Source organism: Megalobrama amblycephala, linkage group LG9, assembly GCF_018812025.1.
Source record: "Megalobrama amblycephala isolate DHTTF-2021 linkage group LG9, ASM1881202v1, whole genome shotgun sequence".
NCBI lineage: Eukaryota > Metazoa > Chordata > Actinopteri > Cypriniformes > Xenocyprididae > Megalobrama > Megalobrama amblycephala.
Window position 1 is genome coordinate 17379647 of NC_063052.1, and position 24128 is coordinate 17403774.

Genomic DNA, 24128 nt, shown 5'->3' on the forward strand with positions numbered 1-24128 from the left:
TTGTGTGTCTCGTATTGTTCTTTCTTATTATGCTTGTCATGCTGATACTTTTTCATCTCTCTCCGCCCACCAGTTGATGACAGAATTAGTTCTGGCTCTCTTCCACTTGTTTCCCAGCAGTGTAGCAGTTCTTGTAATGTGACGCAGCTCTAAACCTGCTGTGACCAGTTGTGTGTGACTCTGTTCTTGTGGGAAGAAAGTGAAAACATTTAAAGCCCCTTGACCATGCTTTCGTTCTTGGTGCACCAAGAATTACCACATTAAAAGCGTCAAGTCATGTCCCATCATCACGGTCTTAAGACCACACAGCACACAGTGATGGAAATTAAATATTATCATGGGTTTAATGTAACAAAAGTGGTCAAAAAAATATCCAGGTCATATACTACTGTTTGGGGGCAGGAAGCTTTTTACTTTTATGAAATTGATCAAAAGTGACAGTAAAGACAATGGTTACAAAAGATTTCTATTTCAAATAAATGCTGCTCTTTTGAACTAATCCTGAAAAAATGTATCACCATTTCCACAAAAATATTAGGCAGCACAACTGTTTTCAACATTGATAAGAAATGTTTCTCGAGCAGGAAATCATATTAGAATGATTTCTGAAGAAGGATCATGTGACACTGAAGACTGGAATAATGGATGATGAGAACAATTTAAATATTTCACAATATTACTTGTTTTACTGTATTTTTGATCAAATAAATGCAGCCTTGGTAAGCATAAGAGACTTCTTTCAAAAAACACTGAAAAGTGTATTTCACCCCTAAACAATATATGTTTTTCATGATGAAATAAAGTTTATTTTTTTATTACAAATAAGGTTTCTCTCATTGGAAAATTTACATAACAATTAAGCATATTATAATCCCTAATTCTCTTTCCTGTAATGCGAAAAAAAAAAGAAAAAAGGCACTTTCATAGAAATATTTTACTGAATTGTTTTTTTTTACAGTAATAATAGCATTTTTTTTTTCTTAAAAAGGCCACATTATTATTATTATAGTGTGAATTATGTACTGGATAGCTTAGTCCATAAAGAGAATTAAATGAGCCATAATTTTAGATTGGTGGTTGTCTGCTTGGAAAAAGTGAATGAAGCAACGCATAGTTACAGAAACTAAATGATAGTAGTTTTATTCATGGATCCTACTCTTGGATAAAGAAAAGTAAGACTCTTCAACATCAGACACCGTTGGTTTGTTCTGTTTGTTTTAACCAAATGCAATGTCTGTTCATCATTTTGTACAATTAAATTTTTTTTTTTTTTTTTTACTTACATCTCATAAGGTACACTATGTACACAATGTGAGCACTCCAGCATAAGACATCATCTAACAATCTCACAAACTGGATTTGAGCATACAGCCCTGTAGATATCATAGGAAATTTCAAGTAATTTCATATAAAAAATAGAGCATTTCATTTTGCCTTTGAAAAAAAGTTGTCTAAAAATACAATGTGTGAACAGCATTAGAAATGCATAGACCTATTTCAGATCCTGCTGCTTTTTCCAACAAAACAAAAAGCAAAATAAAAAAAAGACAAAAAGGTCCAACGAAATTAAAACCTAATCCAAACCATGGCGATGCACTGTCCTCTTGATATTATTATTATTATTGAGTTTCATCCACTGATATAGTGCTGGTGTGTGCTGTTGTTCGGAGTGGAGAAACCTTCTCGAAGAGTTCATGCTGTAAACGGCTTTTAAAAACATTGGGGTGGATGGGGGAGGATTATGGGATGGAGATCACTTGCTGAGGTTGCCATGGATTTAGGAGTCACTGGTTGTTCTCGCTCTGTCAATACAAGCACAGAATGCAAAGTCAAATATGTAATATTTAAAATCACAATGTTTAAAAGGGTTTCTTCACCCAAAAATGAAAATGAAACATTTACTTGCCCTCATTTTGTTCTAAACCTACATGACTTTCTTTTATGGAACACAAAGGAGAACTTTAGCAGAATTGTTGTTGTTCCCTAATGGGAAGTTCCAAAAACAGCTGACGGTCAAACGACATGAGAGAACTGAAGAAATAACTGAAGCAATTTTTATGATCAACTTTGACAAATAAATATAATTGACTGACAACCTTTTTTTTTTTTTCCTTTCTTTTTTTTTTTTTTTTTTTTTGAATTATTGCTGGGCATTGCCAACCACCTAATGATTCAAATCTTCACAATGCAATTTCAAAATGATTCTCGAAGCATCTCAATTTTTCCTTAATGTCACTTTAAAGTCAAACTAAAATATGAATGCTTTGAATCACCACTAGAAATAGTTCAAGCAGGTTTTGTCACCCAGTATTAGGCTGCGATTACACTGATTTTTTACGATTTTCAATCTGACACAGATCAGAATTTGTTGCACACATGTAAACGGAAAAATCTACACGCATAGAAAACGATCACCAAGAGAATAATTTTTGGCGGGGATTATTGTAAACACAGATATTGGACAAAGTGGGGAAAATAATTATTTGATCCCCTGCTGATTTTGTAAGTTTGCCCACTTACAAAGAAACGAGGAGTCTATCATTTTTATGGTAGGTTTATTTTAATGGATCGAGACAGAATATCAACCAAAAAATCCAGAAAAAAACATTATATAAAAGGTTATAAATTGATTAGCATTTGATCAAGTGAAATAAGTATTTGATGCCCTACCAACCTGTAAGAATTCTGCCACCTACAGACTGTTTGTGCCCATGTCAAACACAGATTAGTCCCGTCACTTTAAAGCTGCAGTTCGTAACTTTTTTTGGTTAAAAATGATCCAAAATCAATTTTGAGCAAGTACATAACCAGCCAGTGTTCAAAACTATCTCATTATCTTAGCTCGATTCACAACGGTAAGCTTGTAATAATGTTTTATAATAAGAGCGACATGGTGGATTTCCGCGGGAAATTCGAGCATGCAGCAGTTCGTCTTTGAGTCATTACGTCACGTCCGTAAACAGAAAGGAAGGAGTCCCGTCCAGGCTAGTCTGTTTTATCATGTGAGGATGCTGCTTGTAGCGGATCATTTATAGCCTTTTCTCACAGCAGCTGGAATAATTAAACTTATCATTTTGATGGTGGATTGTAATCGAGAAAGGTCCAAATGATAATCATCAGTGACAACTGGAGATTCACCCGTAGACAAAAAGGAAAAGACTTTGGACTGTGGAGTGGCTACAGAAATTGAAATCTACAGGTAACGCTAATATACACTAAATACACGTAATGCTGATGTTGTTAACATTAACAATTTGAAAAAGTATAACAGTAATAATAATTTGCACAGTTTGACGTAGTGCTGGGCGGTATGACAAAAAAATTATATCACGGTATTTTTCAAAATGATATCGGTTTCACGGTATATGACGGTATTTTTTTCCTCTATGCATGACCGGGCATTACCACATTTTCTACTGATTGAGAGAGGAAATACTGCAGTAGATTGATTAGAACGCCCTGTTTTACTGTCATGGTGAATATTGTAGAAAAATTCCACACTAGAGTTAATACAGGTTTACAAAGACAACAACCAATAAAACACAGACCTGCAACACACTCATTACAGACACATGAATATTAAAATATGACCATGGAGATAGGAAAAAAAAAGGGCACCTTAAGCATTTTAAAAATCTAACCCTATATAACAACAAACTGCCGAAACGAGGGAGAAACGCGGAAGAATATTTAAACTGTCTAAGGATATTTTCAGTACTAAGCTGACCGATATATCGCATGCGATTGTCACGCGCATTTTGTCAGTAAAGCCGGTTCCCTGATTACCGCTAAATCGCCATCACCTGCTTTCAAATGGAGCGGCATTTAATAGACAGAGCCGTAGATCACTGACAAGCTACGCAATATCGCGTTCATATTGCAGATGAATCTTATAATGAACGTGATATTGCGTAGCTTGTCAGTGATCTACGGCTCTGTCTATTAAATGCCGCTCCATTTGAAAGCAGGTGATGGCGATTTAGCGGCAATCAGGGAACTGGCTTTACTGGCGAAATGCGCGTGACAATCGCATACGATATATCGGTCAGCCCTATTCAGTACATTTAAGAGCGCTACAGTCTCTGAACAAATGACACACGCAAGTTTAACACAGAAAGAATAAAGCAGTTAAATTTTTGCCCAGTCTATTTATTAACTTACATCGTCTTCTGTGTAGCAGAATAACCCATCGTGTCACCGCGGTCGTGATCAGACGTACAGTTCAGTGTCCTTTGCGTAAGACGTGATGAAATATGTGCGCATACACGCTGCTGGTTCATGTTTACAGCAGTGGTTCTCAAACCTGTCCTGGGGACCCCTCACCACTGCACATTTTGCATGTTTCCCCTCATCTAACACACCTGATTCAACTCATCAACTAATTAGTAGAAACTGCAAGAGTTGAATTGGGTGTGTCTGATGAGGGAGACATACAAAATGTGCAGCGGTAAGGGGTCCCCAGGACAGGTTTGAGAACCACTGGTTTAGAGCACTAGAGTATATGAAATGGGTCCATAAAAAAACTTAAACACACTTAAACATGTGGAGAACGTTGTTAATCTCATCACGGCGCTCCGTGCAGAAACCGCTCTATCTAACACGCCGCATGTAGTTTGAATTCTGCCATTTGTAGTGGTTTCCGAAACCATAGTGGACGTTATTGAGTGCACTCATTCAATCTCACATTGCACCACAATAATGAGTGTACAGCCAATGTACACACAACGGCCGTCCGAATTTACTCACTCGTTTTCATTCGCTCTTTCAAGTGAACAATATAAGTGGATAACGTAGGGAACAGTGAATGAGGCTTTAGGGGGTGATTTCGGACTTACCATAGGCTGTGATGCGATCTCAGCTGTGCTCTCACTACAGTGCAACAGTGAAACGGGACGCTCTCAAACAGTGACGGGCTGCGGCGCGTTCCGAATGTTGGTTAAGCGACACATACCGGTATTGCGGTATCATCAAAATTCATATCATAACAAAAATAAATACCGGTATTCGGTATGAACCGGTATACCGCCCAGCACTAGTTTGATGTGATCCGAGCTAAGCGATTGTTAGATTTAATTACCATTAGCAGCCCGATTTATTGTAGGCCTAATGCTTTTTTCCTCAGATGGTCAGAACAAAAGTGGCAGACATGTTACTTGTTCAGATGATATTTTCCAGTGAAAATTCTTATATTGGTCATACTTTCAAGATGTAGAATCTGTGATTCTGAAGTACAGTATCCACACCGGTGCGGTGACTGACAGCAAGCATTAGATTCATCCGCGCTGACGAGCTGTGCCGAGGCACAACGCACGTAGAGATAACTGTTCCGCATATGACTGCAATTGCAGGTTTCAAACAGAAATGGCGAAAAAGAGGAAAATGGCGGACTGCAGCTTTAAGAAAGTACTCCTAATGTCCGCTTGTTATATGTATAAAAGACACCTGTCCAAAGAATCTGTATCTTACATTCAAACCTCTCCACCACCATGGACAAGACCAAAGAGCTGTCAAAGGACATCAGGGACAAGATTGTAGACCTGTACAAGGCTGGAACATCTAAATGATTCAGAGAAGGCTTGGGAGAAAGTGCTGTGGTCAGATGAGACCAAAATTAAGCTCTTTGGCATCAACTCAACTCGCTGTGTTTGGAGGGAGAGAAATGCTGACTATGACCTCAAGAACACCATCCCTACAGTTAAGCATGGAGGTGGAAACATTATGCTTTGGGGCTGTTTCTCTGCTAAGGGTACAGGGTGACTTCATCCAAATCTTGGATGAGAACCTCCTTCCCTCTGCCAGAACACTGAAGATGGGTCATGTATGGATCTTCCAGCATGACAATGACCCAAAACATTCCACCAAGGCAACAAAGGAGTGCCTCAAGAAGAAGCACATTAAGGTCATGGAGAAAATCTGTGGAGGGAGCTGAAACTTCGAGTTGCCAAGGGACAGCCAAGAAACCTTAAGGATTTAGAGAGGATCTGTAACGAGGAGTGGACCAAAATCCCTACTGAGATGTGTGCAAACCTGGTGACCAACTACAAGAAACATCTTACCTCTGTGCTTGCCAACAAGGGTTTCTCCACCAAGTACTAAGTCATGTTTTGCTTGGGGATCAAATACTTATTTCACTCACTAAAATTAAATCAAGATTTTAAAATAAAATTGTTGCCATATTCAAATAAAGATTTTAAAATATAGGCTAAGTGTCACTAATTAAACAAGTATATGTTTAGCTAATTGTCAGCCTCTTACTCGAGAGATTGCAGAATTCAAGTGACAAATTATGTTTAAAGGTGCCCTAGAATCAAAAATTGAATTTACCTTGGCATAGTTGAATAACAAGAGTTCAGTACATGGAGAAGACATACATTGAGTTTCAAACTCCATTGCGTCCTCCTTCTTATGTAAATCTCATTTGTTTAAAAGACCTCTGGAAAACAGGCGAATCTCAACATAACACAGACTGTTACGTAACAGTTGGGCTCATTAATATGTACGCCCCCAATATTTGCATATGCCAGCCCATGTTCAAGGCATTAGACAAGGGCAGCCAGTATTAACGTCTGGATCTGTGCACAGCTGAATCATCAGACTAGGTAAGAACAATAGCGAAAAATGGCAGATGGAGCGATAATAACTGACATGATCCATGATTACATGATATTTTTAGTGATATTTGTGAATTGTCTTTATAAATGTTTCGTTAGCATTTTGCTAATGTACTGTTAAATGTGGTTAAAGTTACCATCATTTATTACTGTATTCACGGAGACAAGAGAGCCGTCGCCATTTTCATTTTTAAACACTTGCAGTCTGTATAATGCATAAACACAACTTCATTCTTTATAAATCTCTCCAACAGTGTGTAATGTTAGCTTTAGACCGTTAGCCACGGAACACTATCAAACTCATTCAGAATCAAATGTAAACATCCAAATAAATACTATACTCACATGATCCAACGCACGCATGAAGTATGCATGACGAACATCTTGTAAAGATCCATTTGAGGGTTATATTAGCTGTGTGAACTTTGTAAATGCACTGTATTATCGTCACAAGCTCGGGGGTGGGGAGCACGAGAATTTAAAGGGGCTGTGCGCTGAATCGGTGCATAGTTAATGATGCCCCAAAATAGGCAGTTAAAAAAATTAATTAAAAAAAATCTATGGGGTATTTTGAGCTAAAACTTCACAGACACATTCAGGGGACACCTTAGACTTATATTACATCTTGTAAAAACTGGTTCTAGGGCACCTTTAAAAATAAATAAATAAATAAATAAATAAATAAATTAATTCGGGAGGAGCATGTTCTAATCAGCTCGAGAGGAGGCATATAAATACACATCCGACTCACCTAGTTACCTCGACAGTTTTCTGCATCCCTTTGCCACCCCGACTGCTCACTCTTGGCTGGTTCCTATTCCCAGGATGCAAGGGGAGTACTCTGGGTTTGGTCTAAATTCCGAGCTCGGAGCCTCTCCTCGGACAGCACGCCAAATACGCTTATTTTACATATTTACTTATTTACTCTTATTCGATCATTTATAAGAGTGACCTCGTGAAAACAACTGCCACAGGTAATCGGACAATATTTTCAAAGATTTATTTTGGCATTTTTGCCTTTTTTTATGATAGGACAGTAAGTAGACTGGAAGAGGAGTGGAAGAGAGAAAGGACGATAGGATATTATTTTCAACTTGACCGCAATGTTTTATTCTCCATCATTCAATACATTTTGCCTGTACATAAATTAACCTTTATGTTATGTCATTGCAGATTAAAATCTATACATCAAAATATTTATTGCATTTATGAAGAAAAGGCTCTCGATTCAAGGCTCTATCGCCCATGGTGTTCAGTGTCTTTGGGCAGATTGCCGGCAACAACCATTTTAGGATTGTTTGTGATTTGGTCTTTGTGACTTACCTAACTTTTCACAGATGTAGGAGCTAGTTTTAGTGCTAAAATGCTTTGTGCATAATACTCTTACAGCAAAAATTTAGGAGTCCTAAATTTAGGACTGATACACCCATTATTTTTAAGAGTTTCTTCTAAATCGGCAAGTTAGGAGCTACTTTTAGCCTTGAGATGTTTTGTGAATACGGTCCTAGATCTGGGCATTAAGACCTGCAGTGTAAACGCAGCCTTAGGAGGTGACTATGCGGCATTTTATTATGTGTAAAAATGAGATGAGACAGACTGATATAAATATTTCCATGCATTCCGTGTCAAATGTGTTCCATGATATAGATTCTTTTGCATATACATTTATAAATAACAGAAAATGACAGTAAATGACAGAATTTTCATTTTTTTTGGGTGATCCCTTTAAGTGGCACATTCAATATATGCATGTTTTTTTTTTAAGCTCTGCCTCTGACAGTCTATTAAGAATAATAACAGGTAGTTAATGTCCCACCATGCAGCAGGGGCATTAATGACCAGTAAGGACTAAGCTCTTATTACTGTGAAAAAAATATTACATTCAATATTGGTATACTGTTCCCTACTCCTTATTCACCCCTTTGGCTTCAGTAATTCAAATGTTTTCTGCATGTTTTGATGGGTCAGTTTAGACCAGTGGTTCAACCTTTTTGACTTCAAGGTTCCCTTTTGTCTGAGCTGATATGTACCTCAGGCACTTTGTTGCTCACAATTATGAGTGTTTTTAAGCATTTTAATTGAGATTACATTAATATAACTATATTTAAATAATTTTAAGAAATGTAATTTTTTCAAGGAAAGTTGTCCCCTAGTTGAGAACCACTGGTTTTTAGACTATTTTGTCCATCTTTATACATTTTTATACATCTGACTGATATAAATATTTATTCACTGATATTTATCCATCCAATGATAAATATTTAGTGGGTTCATTTCACAGTTGTGTGAAATGAACCTGACCGTGATAAAGGGGGGCATGAAGGCGAGTGAGGGAAGTTTTATGCTTAAAAAAAAAATCTTGTTATACATGCATCCCTTTGACTAAAGTGGCAGAATAAAACAAAAATATACATGAAAAATAAAGAAATAAATCTATTTTAGTGACACACAATTAACCAAGCAAAACACACTCTTAGCTCAGTCTGCAGAAACATACCAGTGCTGCACACAAACCACACGCCCACAAATGTTTCAAAATTTGAGAATTAAGGCACTGAGGCTGTACCAAGAACTAAAGAACTTTGCCACATTTCAAGAACCATCAGGTTTTGGCCCTCAAAAGACTTTTAAGTTGTTTAAATTAGCCATTGCGAACACAATTTAATCTCATTCAAGTAGAGAAAGCAAACGTCTTAATCTGAGAAAAAAAAAAGCAAAAACATCACACCATGCTTAAGCTCAGTCTTAAAACGCCAACAGCCACGGCCATAAGAATAGCAGCAAGCTCCAAACCAGCATGTCACAGCACACAAGGCTCATGTCTGGAGCTCACGTACAGCCTGAAGATTTTGAGGAGCCTGGTCAAGCTTGTTTTTACAAAAAAATCCTGCAGATGTGCCATTGCTGCCTCATTAGGGAGGTTTCCCAACAGGGCAGCACTCGCTGTGTCACGTACAGCAAATACAGCCCAGACTGAAACCATAATATAAGACAGTTACTGCCAGAATTCACCTGTGCTATACAGAACTTTACAAAGCCTCGACACGTCGCTGACCTGACCCAACAACCTGTTCATATGTAACATATGACCTCCTTGCGCTTACAAAATTGCTGAAGACTGAATAAAAAAAATAAAAATAAGAAATCTTGTTAACTAAAGAAAATTAAGACTACTTTTAACATAAGTATTTCAAAAAGTTTCTTGTATTTTTATATTTCCCCCCAAATTATCATTAGTGTAATGTGAAAAAAAAAAATCTCACTTTAACATGCAAGTAATTATATATTTTAAAAGGCATTAATACATTTTTGAAGTACAGTTGTAAGTACAGATCATAGTAGTATTTGTTTTGCTGAAATACATTTTATTAAAAAGGAAAACATTGTATTACAGTGTATTACAGTAATGAGCATTTAGGGGAAAATCTGCTTGTCATGAAAATGTCAGAATGCTTTTTTTTTTTAAAAAAATAGGCCATCAGACTTATTATCAAGCTCAGTCTGATTACATCAGCATCCCACTAGCCTACTCAAGTCTGAAATCTTGCCCCCTTCTGTCAGAGATCTGTCATATTCACCAATTAGGGTAATTTATGATGGTGGATACTGTAAACTTGTACAAAAGAAATATTCCAAAATAATTATCTGCTATCATATTGACCAACATGTCTATATAATTTGTTATTCTATTATGATATTATTAATATAATATAGTATTATCAGTGATGCCAGTTGAACTCGCAAATTACAGTAAGTTCTGGCACACACAGACATTACAAAGGCACACGGAATCGCAGCTCAAATCTCTCCCTGGGTAGATGCCCCATTTCAAACAGAGAAAAGAACAGCAGTACACTTATCCGCACTGGTGAAACTGAGCTGCTTCTGCTGTTATATGACAATGCAACAGATATATTTTGCAGAGAGAAAGATACACAAGTATATCCTAGAGACATGAGTCTGCAAATGGCTTGGTCTCTGAATGGCCCAAAAGGCTAAATAGTAACTTAAAAGTCTAGTGAGACACCAACATATGAGACACTAAATACTAAGTGACATTATGAGAACTGAGTGGGTTGAAGGATCTGTGGGATTATATGACATTACATACACATGACCAGACATGTTGAAATGATTCAGTGAGGCAGTGAAGAGTAGAGCACAAAAAAACAAAAAAAACAACAACAAAAAAAACCAACAACACATTCCTTCCAGACAGACAGTTTCACCTTTTTCTTTTCTTATCAGGGTCGTTGATCCTGGGTTTTGTCTGTTTCTGAGTCTTCTGCATGGGGTTGGACATTTTCTCATCTCTTGGTCTTTTGTGACCACTAGAAAGAGAAAACAGAGAATATAACATGACAATGTGGTATTTTAACAAGGTACTATATAAAAGTCACATTTCCAGTAAAAAGTATTTTTTTCTATCCTCACTAAAAGCAAAACACAAACTCGTAGTCTATCAGAACAAAATAGATATTTAATCCTCAACGAAGCATTACGAATCTTTTGTTTCGAATCAGTGGTTCGAAGCGTGTATCAAACTGCCAAAGTCATGCCTCCCAGTGGTAAACCAATGAAATTTCTAAACGTCCTAAATGACGTAACGAAGCATCGTTTACTGAAATTATGCGACTTTGGCAGTTTGATAGATGCTCCCAACCACCGATTCGAAACGAAAGATTCGTAAAGCTTCGAAGCTTCATGAAGTAGTTTTGGCACACAAAAAGTATTCTTTTCACTTCATAACATTAAGGTTGAACCACTTTAGTCACATGAACTGTTTTAAATATGTCTTTAGTAGCTCTCTGCGAAAGTGTAAATTAACTTGCTGTCAATGCAAGCCTCACTGAGCCATCGATTTTATCAAAAATATCTTAATTTGTGTTTCGAAGATGAACGAAGGTCTTACGGGTGTGGGACATGAGGGGTGAGTAATTAAAAACAGAATTTTTATTTTTGGGTCAACTAAAATTGGGTGAATCTCACAGAAACTGTCCTGTTCACACCCAAAATCAAAAGGAAAAAAACAAATTAAGTATGTAGTATCTGCGACACTAGTGGCACCTAGCGAAATTACAAAAACGCCTCCCCCAACTCATCACAAATACAGCTCTTAATGGGTGTTTGAGAAGGCATCTCTCAACAGGTATAGACTACATTCAATAAAAGGTCCAACATATTAGGAATAGCAATTGAGTAGGCTAATAACACTGTCTAGAGCGAACGCGAGCGTCTCGCTTATAATAAACCCATCCAACTTATCTGCACCAGGCACATTTTTTGACATAACATGACACAGGCTGTCTACACTGGACACATAAAAGTAAACAATGTAAACTGGAACATTTGTCTTTCTGAACAGGTGCATAATGATGCTATGTATGGTACTGAAGCATCCATTGTAACGCGTCGCATCGCAATGCGGCAGAATTTTGCTTGCACTCCTGTACCCGAAGCTGAAGGTTTACACTTCTTTCACACCTCTTACAGAATTTCACACATTCTTACAGTAAAATAAAATTATTGTAATACACTGATTTAAATCAGCATATTTTTTTTACGTAATACCACAATGTATAATTTTTTTTTTCCAATTGAAATGTGAAATATGCTTGATTGTCTTGAAAAAAAAAAACAATGAACGACGCAAAAAGTAAATGGTTTTAAAATATGCCTTGTTTTCTTAAAGCTAAATTATATTTCTTAGTCCTTTTTTGGAATGAAATATGACCTTGACATGTTCTTGACAGATTTTGTAAGATTCATCCAATTATAGAAACAAATCAGTAATTCAACTATTCTAAAACATTAAAATGGTACAATAATCCTGGGACTCATTTGGAAACCAAATCCAGCATCTGAAGTCATGCTTGATGATGTTTTGGAAACACTTTGTTAAATCTAAAATATACAATGTCTTGTTACATACATTGTTCGAGCATCTCTGTCTGGTTCTTTATTGGGGGTCTCTAGGCCTGTTTTCTTTCCAGTCTTTGAGTCCATCCCATCCTCCAGACGAGACAGCTTGCTGCCATTGTAGCGTTCTGTGCATTTAGGAGGCTGCGGCGGTGGGGGAGACTCAGATAGGGGTTCTTGGTCCTCTCTGGAGAGCTCTCGCCATTGTTTCTGCACACATTCATAAAAAACTATAATAAACACAAACACAGTAAATCTAGTCCAGGGTCCAGTTAATGGTGATTCTGTTAAAAAATGGCATGCCTGCACAGAGGAGTCTCCCATAATGTACTTGGCACCTTCCAGCACAGCCATATATGAGAAACGCAGCTGGTCGGGGGTCTGAATCAAACCCATCCGATACTTCCTCATGTCTAGAAGAATCTTTTTGATGTCCACCGCCAATGGGTCTTTCCTATTGTCCATCTGAACACATTGGTGATAGAGGAAAAGCATTGGTTAATTAACTCTAAGTCTGAGAGGGAAACAAATGGAAAAAATAAATAATGTATATAAATATTTTTTTTTTTCCCCCTTTCCTTTTCTCTAAGCCTCATGAGAATACAATACCGCAAGTATAACTCATGATGTTGCACCACTATCGGGTATATGTTGTCTAATCACTTGAGATTAGTAAAGTCAAAAGGTTTTTCTCCCAACAGTTTACTTTTTGGTAAAACTCAATTAATATTGCCTGTCATAACTTTGAAAACACTTCACTGGATTTGTTTCTCATGACTTAAAATTCCTATCAAACAAAGGCAAAAATGCTTGAAATCAGATTACACAAAAAGTGGCATAAGTAAATTTATTGCCTATTTTGTATCCATATTACTGAAAATCAGCCTTTCAGTGACCTACAGTCCACAGCAAAACTGAAAATTGCTTTGATGTTAGAAACATTGGCAGAATGTGCAATTAAGTATTCACAAAAACGTTATATTGTTAAAATTCTTCAGGCTCCTAGTTTTAGAAATCCAACTCACCAAGACAAGACAAGTGTCGACCAGAGAGAATGTTCCAGATCGCCCAATTCCTGCACTGCAGTGGACCACTGCTGGACCATGGTCCATCCCGAGTGAGCCAGACTCTCGCACTTTAAACAGGAAATTGAGAAAGCTGGCTGGGGATTCTGGGACGCCGAAGTCAGGCCATGTGGTATAATGAAAATGATAGATCTCTCTTGTCTCTCCTGTCTAAGTGGACAAAAAACAGACAAGAAATGTACATGATATTAGTATTGCTAAAAGAATAGAACTGCAATTAAAATCTGCATAGGAAGACATCAGATAGAAAGAATATTCTGTGAGCATGAATGTGATTTTCAGTGGTTAATATGACAAACTTACATTTGCGTTCTGGAGTTCCAGCACTCTGGTGGTGTAATATGACTTGATGTCCTCTGACACTAGTGTTACCACAAAGCGGGTGTCACGGAAGGACATTTCTCGTTCTTCTTGTGTCGGCCAATATTGTGCACACTTTTCCTGCATTAAGGAATGTGTAGAAAAAAAGACAAGTAGAAACAGATTTAGAACATTTCTTTTATTTAAAAACTTCCTGATATAAAAGTTGTTTTAAAACTTAAAAGGATGATTCTTTTTGCCGTTTTAAGATGTTGTCCATATAATTTAGATACAAAAGTCAGTGCAAGTCAGAGCAAAATTAAGACTAAATAACACTTGTTTCCTCAGTAAATTTAAATGACTCTAAACAGAGTCATAAGATGCTTTACTTATGTTCTGTGATAGTCTAATGACCATTCACATATAAGAGGGTCAGATACTATGTCCATAAACACATGACATTATGCAAACATTTGACAGTTATTTGATTTAAATGTCTCAATTTAAAATTTGCCAAAAAGAGTTTCAGTTACACCCACTGAGTTTCAGTTACACCCACTGCATACAACTGCATTTATCACAGAATATACATTGATAACTGGCTCAACGACATATAAAAATGATGTGAGATGAAGATAAAAATCTAGTTCACATGTATGTGCAAATATCATGAATTCTGAATTGCGAAATATTAATTTTAAATAATTTAATCATTCAGTCATTAAATCATGTTAATTATAAAATATATAAATTGCATTTTTATGTATTGTTTTAATTACTAGATCTGATTTATATATATATATATATATATATATATATATATATATATATATATATATATATATATATATATATATATATATATATATATATATATATATATATATATATATATATAATTTATTTCTCTCAAGGTTAGGCCTTTCTAAAATCGGTCATATTATTCTATTGTGAAATATATATATTGGTAGTATATTTCACCAACGCACTCAAACTGAACATAGACTCTATTTTCTAATAAAGTGTTATATAAAATACCTTAGTGTCATACAAAAAAAAAAACAGGATGGCAATACAGCTGTAGCATCATTTATTCAGTATTTATTTATTAATACAGCAGTCAACATTTGAAGTGGATCAAATCCTTTGATCAAAGTTGTCCTTAAACCTTCTTCTTAGGACAACTTTGATTAACTTTTTTTTGATCCACTTCAAATGTTGACTACTGTATTTTGATTTGACATTTATTTTTATATTTTCATTTTTCATTTTAATTGTAGTTTACATAACTTTGTTATGTGCTTTTGTAATTTCTATTTAGTTTTCATTTATTTTTATTTCCGCTTTAACTGAAAACTAAATTTAGTTGGTTGTTCATTTCTTATTTTTGTTTAAGTTTTTCATATAACATTTATTTTTTTATTTTATTTCAATTATAGAAGACTAGTTAATAGTCTTAACAGCACTGCATCTTCTACAGATCTATTAGTTCTTTGAGATACTACTTAGACTTCCTAAGGCTCTGCTGAGCTCTCTAATATGAACTATTTGAATAACAGAAAGCCTTTGCATTTCATTGAAGTACGAAAGTGTGGAGGCTGAAAGTGTGGTGCTTTCAAAGTTAAAAGGTTTAGATCAATGATGCTTACCGAGCCTTTTTCTATTACTCTGTTGAGCATGATAACGGCTTTGGTCTTCTGCTCCCAGATCATCAGCCAAAAGTGACCACAGGTGTTTCTCAGAGGACCCTGACAATAAAGAAACACACATAGAATGTTTGACAATAGGAAGGAATGGGCCACAATGGTCACAAGAATATGTCTTATGTAATAGCTCCTTAAGAAATATGAAACCAGCTTAATTTTTTTCAGAGCTTACTTAAGATAGATAAGTTGACTAGTCATCGGGTAAACCCTAGTTCAAGCATGTAATCAAAGCATGTAATCTTGCACTAGGGCTGCACGATATATCGCTTTAGCATCGAAATCACGACGTACGCATCCACGATAGTCACATCACAGGATGTGCGATGTCTAGTATAGTTAATCCGTACGGACAAGACAACACGATTTAAAACGCACGCGATTCTCTGATTAACAGCAAAGTTTGACCATCATACAATGAAAGTTTATCATTTGAACGTGTTTTAGGTCAGTTTAAACATTCAAGAGATTATAAACCATTTGAGCACACAAAGACGAGAAAGAGAACTCAAATCTGAACAGGCTGCTGTTTTATGTGCGCACCCGCACACACAGAGCCACGCAGATGCACGTGAACGCCGCATGCCATTCTCTTCCGCATCTATATGTGCCTGAACGGACACATACATGCAAAAACAATTGTCTAAATGCATGTAAGAGATTGACTATCCTCGTAAACAATTGATTATGGCTTAGGTGAACGAAACAATCGAGAAAAAAAACAGATGTGTAAAAGTATTTTGATCCGCACTGTGCATTCGGTCTTAAAGTGACAGAAGCCCCGCTGCTTTCGGTGTCATGAATGTTGATCAAACAAAAGACAAAGAGAGAGGAAAAAAAAAAAACACAAAAAAAAATCACTTTTGTAGTTTAAACACAGATTAATTGTTTAATTTATACTGAGACTATGTATTTTACACTATGTATTATTTTACACTATGAATCATTACACACAGTATTATTTTACATTTGATTATTCAATTTCCGTACCTGAATACTGTTAGGCTTACCTGGAAAATATAAATATAAATTTGCAACTTTGTTCTATTATATTTATCTATGCTTGTAATTTGGACATTATTTTCTATGTGTATGCACTCACCTACAAAATCACCCCAATCATCCTAGAATTATTAATTCTTTCCAAATATAGAGCTATTGAAGTCGTCTGGTGATTTATACATCACAGAAAAACAAAATATCGCAGTGTAAATTTTTCCAATATCGTGCAGCCCTATCTTGCACATCTCTAGTAGTGCTGGGGGTGGTAAAAGGTTCATCAGGTATATTGGTTTTAATTTTGCGAACAATATGCATTTTTCAAATACCGCCATCCTGGTGCATTGCTGAAAAAATAGAGTGATGCAGGTATGACTTCAGAACCTGGAAGTCTGATAAGCTGCTCGTTCCTTCTAAGATTTTCCTATGGGGTTTTATAATGGGTTTTTTCAATTTATTTCAAAATGTCTAAGTATAGTCAAGTTATGTTTACCACAGGCTTTATTTTACAAATAAATCGAAAACTCTCATAAAAACCCACAGGAAAATCTTGAAGGAATCAGCGGGGAATGAGTCTTCCGGGTTCTGATGTCATACCTGCACCACCTCTATTGCTGTATCTATTCAATGGCCACGAAGAGCGCTATGTAGAGTATCGAGAGAGGAACTCCATTAACTGCATAGCGTTAACTGCATAAACACGGATGGAATCACGGAATCCAGTCACAAATGGAACTTACTGTATAAAGCAGAACGTTATGGAATTTGGCAATATTTGTGTGAATAAAATCAAAAGTAGGGCTATACAGTGAATCAAATCTCAACATGGACTAGTGTCTGTGAATATTAAAGCTCGAAAAAACTGCTATTGAATTCTGAAGTCTGCATGTTCTGCGTTTCTGTGTGAATGAGCGCCACAGTTTTGTCTACTACACACATACTGAAGCCTGCGTGACGCTTCAGTGTCTGCCATCTCACTATATGAGGACATGGACATGTATGCCATCTCACTATATGAAGACACATGAACTTCATTGGCAGAGCTGCTATGAGAGTCATTTCACCATGTCATTTAATAAAACTATCGTCATTCGTCATATCATATACACACATGAACTCAAAGGTCTTCATTTCATGACAACCAATCAAAATAAAAGTAAAAGGTATAAATTGAACAAATTATAAATTTTCACTTGATTTCATTTTAAGATTAACTAAATTTTCAGTTTTACAAATTGATTTCTTAAAGTACTTAAAGTATTTGTCCTTACACTGTTTTTATATTCTCTGTATTCCTGATAAAATAAGTAAAATAAGCCACAATAAAAGTACAGTGAAAGAAAAAAAACAAAACAAAAAAAAACCTTGAATCATGAAACCATGAATCCTCCAGAGTCTTAAAAAATACAGTGATACAAATATTTGGTCATACCGCCCAGCACTAATCTCTAGTAGTTAGCTATGCAAAATCGTGTAATGTCAAAAAGTCTGGCACACCTACACATTTGTTAAAAAATATCAAACGAAAACCGCATCTCAAAAGGCTGACTAATGTATTTTAGAGTCTGTGACCTTCGAAATACTACCCACACAACTTTGTTGGTAATAGACGTGCGTAAAACCTACCACCTGCCTACATCATCCTGTAGTAACATCAATGTAAAGCAACTGCCAGCGGAGTGAAGGTAGCCAATGGTGTTGAATCTAGAGGAGTAACACACAGGTTTTACTAAAAACTGCTAAGTTCACAATCCTGTTCTCTGTACCTGAGCAAAGCCATTACACCACAGGTTTCTCCAGAGGGACTACAATTAGTCTACTGAAAATAACTTTAGACCAAAAAAAGTGCCTGCTTAGGCATCTTATTCACAATGTCAAAACAAAAGCTTTCTATTATTGAAAACTAGAGCTGCACGATTAACCGTTAAAAGGATAGCAATCTTGATTCAACCACCATCTTATTCCTATATGACAACGATTCTCCTGTGTCTATTAAACCTTTGACAAAATCACACCAGAACATTTAGATCTGCGTCTCTGACCCAGAGAAAGCAGTTGTCATTAATAGGTATTAAACAGCTTCACAAACAGTCTTTTCAACCACATAATATTTCTGTTACAAATATTCAAAATATCATAGAAGTACTGGGATAAATGTTTATTGTTCAGATTTTTTTTAAAAAAGACACGTCTTTAGTAGCGATCAAAATAGAGCATATCACTTTTTGAAAGCAACTCGGCACTTCAAATAACAATTGCATAGATTACATTGTTACATTGTTGAGAAGTGGCCGTGAAAAAAAAAAAAAGTATTTGTCATTGAATCATTCTTTCAAGAGATTCATCCAAAAATAATAAAACAAGTCAAGTATTTGAGTGAGTCATTGAACCATTCAAACTGATTTTTTTTTTTTAATAATTCATTTAAATTAATTAAACACTTTTAAATAGACTGCAGCAATTAACATTTTGTCAGAGCCTCTAGTAATGCTGCCTTCATGTGTCTACCTTCGGAATTATCGAAAATACGAGTTTCCTAGGTAGAAATTGCACATGAACGCCCAATCATGCAGAATCGTGAATGTGATAAGCTCGTAATCACGACTTGAAATTATCAATCACTCACGTGGAAATTATCAATTTTCCTATAGCACGTGAAGGCAGCATAAATTACATGTTATTTTCTTTAGTTAACAGTTACTCTGTTCAGAATCGTGGGAGAATCGTAATCTCTTTAGAAAAAAAAAATTGTGATTCTCAAATTATCCAGAATCGTGCAGCTCTACTGAAAAAATAATTGAAGTCTTATGGCTGTTTCCTTCTCTTATTCTTCATATTCATATAAGAACTAGTGTCAGTGTTGTACACAAAATAGCATGAAATATACTACATTATCCTTTCATATTTACACTGCTGTGATTATTTCTGCAGAGTTTTTAAAAACAATTTTAAGACTTTTTAATAGCTTTTTTTATGAGCTGCACAAATAAAATGGATACCATAGAGAATAAATCATGTATCTCAGACTCAAACTCTTAAAGGATTAGTTTAAGTGAAAATTACCCCAAGATTTACTCACTCTCAAGCCATTCTAGGTGTATATGACTTATATGAACACAATCGGAGATATATTAATAAATATCCTGATGCATCCAAGTTTATAATGGCAGTGAGAGAGACCAAGGAGTATGAAGCTGAAGAAAATGCCTCCATCCATCATAAACTTACTCCACATGGCTCCAGGTGGGTAAATGAAGGCCTTCTGAAGCGAAGCAATGCGTTTGTACATATCCATATTTAAAAAAAATATGGATATGTTAAATTTGAAAAATATCCATATTTAAAATATCCATATTTAAGTTATGAAGTAAAATATCTAGTTTCCGGCAGAACGCCTTCCGTATTCAACTTATAAAAAACGGAACTGGTGTCGCATCGCTTCACTTCAGAAGGCCTTTATTAACCCCGGAGCCGTGTGGAGTACACTTTTATGAAGAATGAAGTCACTTTCTTCAGATTCATACTCGTTGGTCTCGCTCACTGCCATTATAAAGGTCGGATGCATCAGGATATTTATTAATATATCTCCAAATGTGTACATCAGAAAGAAGAAAGTCATATACACCTAGGATGGCTTGAGGGTGAGTAAAGCTTGGGGTAATTTTCATTTGAAAGTGAACCAATACTTTAACTTAATTAAACTGGGGCACACCTTCAGCTGCATAACAGGTTAACTTCAAGTTTAAAATAATCAAGACATGTTTTACAATATATACACTCATTATATATACGTAGTCAATTTGATTTATGTACTAATAAATTATCAATACATATGAATTAGAGGATAGTGGATTTTGATGATACAACGTGTCTAAAGAAAGACAATAAACAGATTATTGTGTCGATACTTGCATATAATGAATGTGTTAAATAATGTTCTTCGTCTTACCTTCCTATGAGCTCCAAGAGTTTATGTTAAATTAAATGCCAGATGCAGTTTGTGTAACTAAAATTATGCATAATCAGGGTTTTTCCCATCATTAAATATTTTGGTGGCCTCAAATGAATTTGTCTCACCAAATATTTATTTGATCATTTAATTTGACGTTACCTAATGTTCTGCAGTACCAGTAACCACTGATAGATGGCTGTTGTAAAACACTCCCGTGAGAGTTTGTGCAAGTGCTCTGTGAACAGCTTCAAAGGTTTCTATTTACATTATTTTTTTTTGCAGCGTTGAGCTTTGTAGACAACCACAGACATATCTATTGAACGCTTGAATGCAATGGCCAATTAGATGCATTTAATTTAGCCAGCGCGAGTTCTGTATACAAGCAAATCCTTTCGTTATAACCAACAAAGTATAAACACAATGTCAATAAGAGATTCATTACACAGCTTCATTGATTATAACAGGAGTTTTCGCAAGAGTGCAGCTTTGTGTACCTCGTGCTGTAGTAATGACAGCTTCAGTGATTATAATGGCAGCGATCTTTTCTCGATTTCTGTATATAATATAAATTTTTCATGCTGCTAACTACATTTTGCAAAGTTTCTGGATACAACCATATTTAAATGTGCGACAATCAAACTGACCGTGAAAAACCATAGCAATGAACAAAATCTTATACTGTATGCCATTTGATGAATATATAGGATAAGTTAATACTACAAACTGTTTCTTTGCATTTATTTTGGATTTATAGTCAGTACTGGGCAGTTTACATGGGTATGTTTTTTTGTACTCTGTGTGTGGATGGCCGTGTTCATTTGACACCACCGAAGACCACTTTTTGACATGGGAAAAACCCTGATAATGTAGGACTTAATTACAAACAACCCTAAAATTCATTAGGACTCTTATTTTGAAATGTCTGTTTTACTTCTTCCAGTTGCTCATTTAAAAAGACAAGGAATATGCACATAATCTGCACACTTATAAACATACACAACATATTACAATATCAAGTAAACATTGTCACAATACATTGAGTAGATTATAAGATTATTGGCATAAATGTGCTGTATTGATTGACTGCAAACTGATCTGAAATTGTGAGCCTGTAGAGTGTGCAAGTGCAACAGTGCTGTATTTTGACTTTGAACATGCAGCACTTCAATTTATTTACCTCAGTAACAGCTTCATGAAATGTAATATTAACATTAGGCCATATCATGATTCCTGTTTTTCTTTTCTCTCCCTAAATTTAAGACCTCCTAAAATGGAATTTGAGCCTTTTTAAGGACCCTCAGGAACCTTGTCAGTGCTGCATGCTTGGAGCTCTAAGAGTAAATTTATTGGCCTGGGTGGAGTTCACTCACCTGGGTAAGTATGTATCTTCTCTGGGCTTCTTCCATTACCACCAGGCTGGCATTGATGTAGTCATTTTCTGTGTTTTCTAATTTCACCCGACTGTGGTCAACTGATATGTTTGGAAAAAAGGGAAACAATGTCAAATGCAATATTAAAGTCTAGTTGCATTCCATGACGAGAGGCATATCACTTAGGCGAACCTGATGTTACTTACATGGGCTCACATCTCTGTATCTGTTTCTATTGCGATTCTCTGGATACTTGGCCACTTTGAAAGCACACTCATGTGACTGGTTGCGTATTTCCTGGGAAAGAATTACAAGTAGAGCTTCAAACCAAAAGTTAAATCAGGTCATTACTGTCATTTCAGTAAAGTCAACTGCACATTTCTGCAAACACAGGACATGAAAAACTCATTTAAAAGAAATTAGCTGATCATGTTGTTTGCTACTGCTTCCAGAAAAAGTAACACAATATTACTGGAAAGGAAGCTACGTTTGTTTAGTTACAGACAAACTCCCTCAACAACAAAATAAATTTATGAGGCCTTTAAATATTATGTTTGTTTATTTAGCACTACAAGAGTGAAAGATTTGAAATCCAGTTACAAGTTCTTAAAAAAAAAAAAATTGTTCAAGAGGATACTGAATGTGAAGGAGACTTCATGGCAGTTTTATTTAACAGACTGCTTTTTTATGTTTACGGATGATATTTAGCCAATGATATTAAGAAAACGTAACAGTTGGTGTTTACAGTAAATAAACGTGTTTAAGTCAGAAATAGCTAACAGCTGTTATTCGTTTAAACGATGGGAATATGTTACATTGTTGGCACAAGATGTCTGTACCAAAACCTAGTGCGTTGCCGGCATTTTTGTCGTTAAATCACGTTTAAATGTTGTATACATTATACAGTTCGTTACGATTTCAGTCTCAGCCTACACTGTTTTTCTGTTGTTGTGACAAAACATTAAGCATAATAATTTAAAAAAATATATAGTTAAAAAGACTCAGTGCCCAAACATGCTGTCTAGGTAGGCAGTTCACTAGATTCTGAGGTACAGTTAGTTTCACTCACAACACTTCAGTTTACAAAAGAACAACCACCATAACATCCTGGTTTTACAGCTTCACTTTCATTTTATCCCCATTTCAACAACAGTAAAACGAAGAACAGTGAAAACACACTGAATTAAAGTTTAAAAAGAGACAAAGAAGATAAAGAGACATTTTTCTCTCGGCTTACTATAGATTGCGTGGCTCATTAGCATGCTAGCTGACTTAGCTTCACTTACTAAATAAAGGTTCTGCCAGCGGCCCTCTGAATCTATGTCCTCAAACTCCTGCTCCATATCTCCGTCAACTCCTTCCGCTTTAAGCTTGTTTATTATTAAGAATGAACGTCACAACTGTAGAAATCAGTCATTTCTCGTTCTCACACTGAACCGCTGAGAGAGTCTGACAGTGTTTGTCCGTGTCTCTGACATTTGCGACGAGTAGCTCAGTCCTCTGCGCATGCGCTGCGAGAGCGCCGCTGCTCTGCTCATGCGCAGTGAAAGAGCGCTTTCAAGATGTCAGAGCAGGACGAACATGTTAAACATATGTTAAGGGGTTAATTCACCCAAATATTAAAAGTATCCCTTGATTTACTCACCCTTTAATCAATCCTAGGTATATATGATTATATTCTTAAATACTCCCTTTAAACATTTGTACGTGTTGGACATTTTTCTCATATATAGCCTACATTTGTTAAGTTTTCAAGTTTATTTTGTGTTAGTGTGATGCTCACTTCTCAATTGTAATTCTTTTTGCAATTGTTATTATACTATATAATGTTATGTTATTCTAATCTACAGTAACCTACATAATAGCCCTATTACAATCTTGATTTACACTGTAAAACATCTACGGTTACTAAAGGTAACCATGGCTCCATGAGAAGGGAACGAGACATTGCGTACAGCTGATGCTGACGCATTGAGGGAACAACTTTATCCTCATTAGAATGTTGAAGCCTGATTTGCAGAGGAGGGTGGGGCCAAGACAGTCAGTGAATGAGTGTGTACATAATATTGAGAGTAGAAGCAGTGAAGAACAGCACTAACTATCAGAAACGTTGACAAGACAAATGATTATTCAATTTTTCACCAAACGGCAAGTCTGGCTCGGCACACAGTATGTGATATACTACTGCG

General features: G+C 35.9%; 1 protein-coding gene across 2 annotated transcripts; it reads right to left on the reverse strand.

Moving 5' to 3' along the window:
- Positions 1-1114: 1114 nt before the first annotated feature.
- Positions 1115-23461, reverse strand: ptpn2b (protein tyrosine phosphatase non-receptor type 2b). Of its 2 annotated transcripts, XR_007186396.1 has the most exons (11): positions 23226-23461; positions 22146-22236; positions 21940-22040; positions 15565-15663; positions 13919-14056; positions 13556-13765; positions 12834-12995; positions 12544-12740; positions 10841-10942; positions 9449-9584; positions 1115-1802 (listed from the first exon to the last, which is right to left on the reverse strand). XR_007186396.1 is itself a non-coding variant. In XM_048201910.1 (10 exons), exons 1-10 carry the CDS (start codon positions 23280-23282, stop codon positions 1778-1780), a joined length of 1182 nt encoding a protein of 393 aa, XP_048057867.1. In that variant the 5' UTR covers positions 23283-23459; the 3' UTR covers positions 1115-1777. The 2 variants fall into 2 exon arrangements, 1 of the variants encoding a protein (XP_048057867.1); XM_048201910.1 differs by lacking the exon at positions 9449-9584 and having other exon boundaries at positions 23226-23459.
- Between the last annotated feature and the right edge of the window lie 667 nt (positions 23462-24128).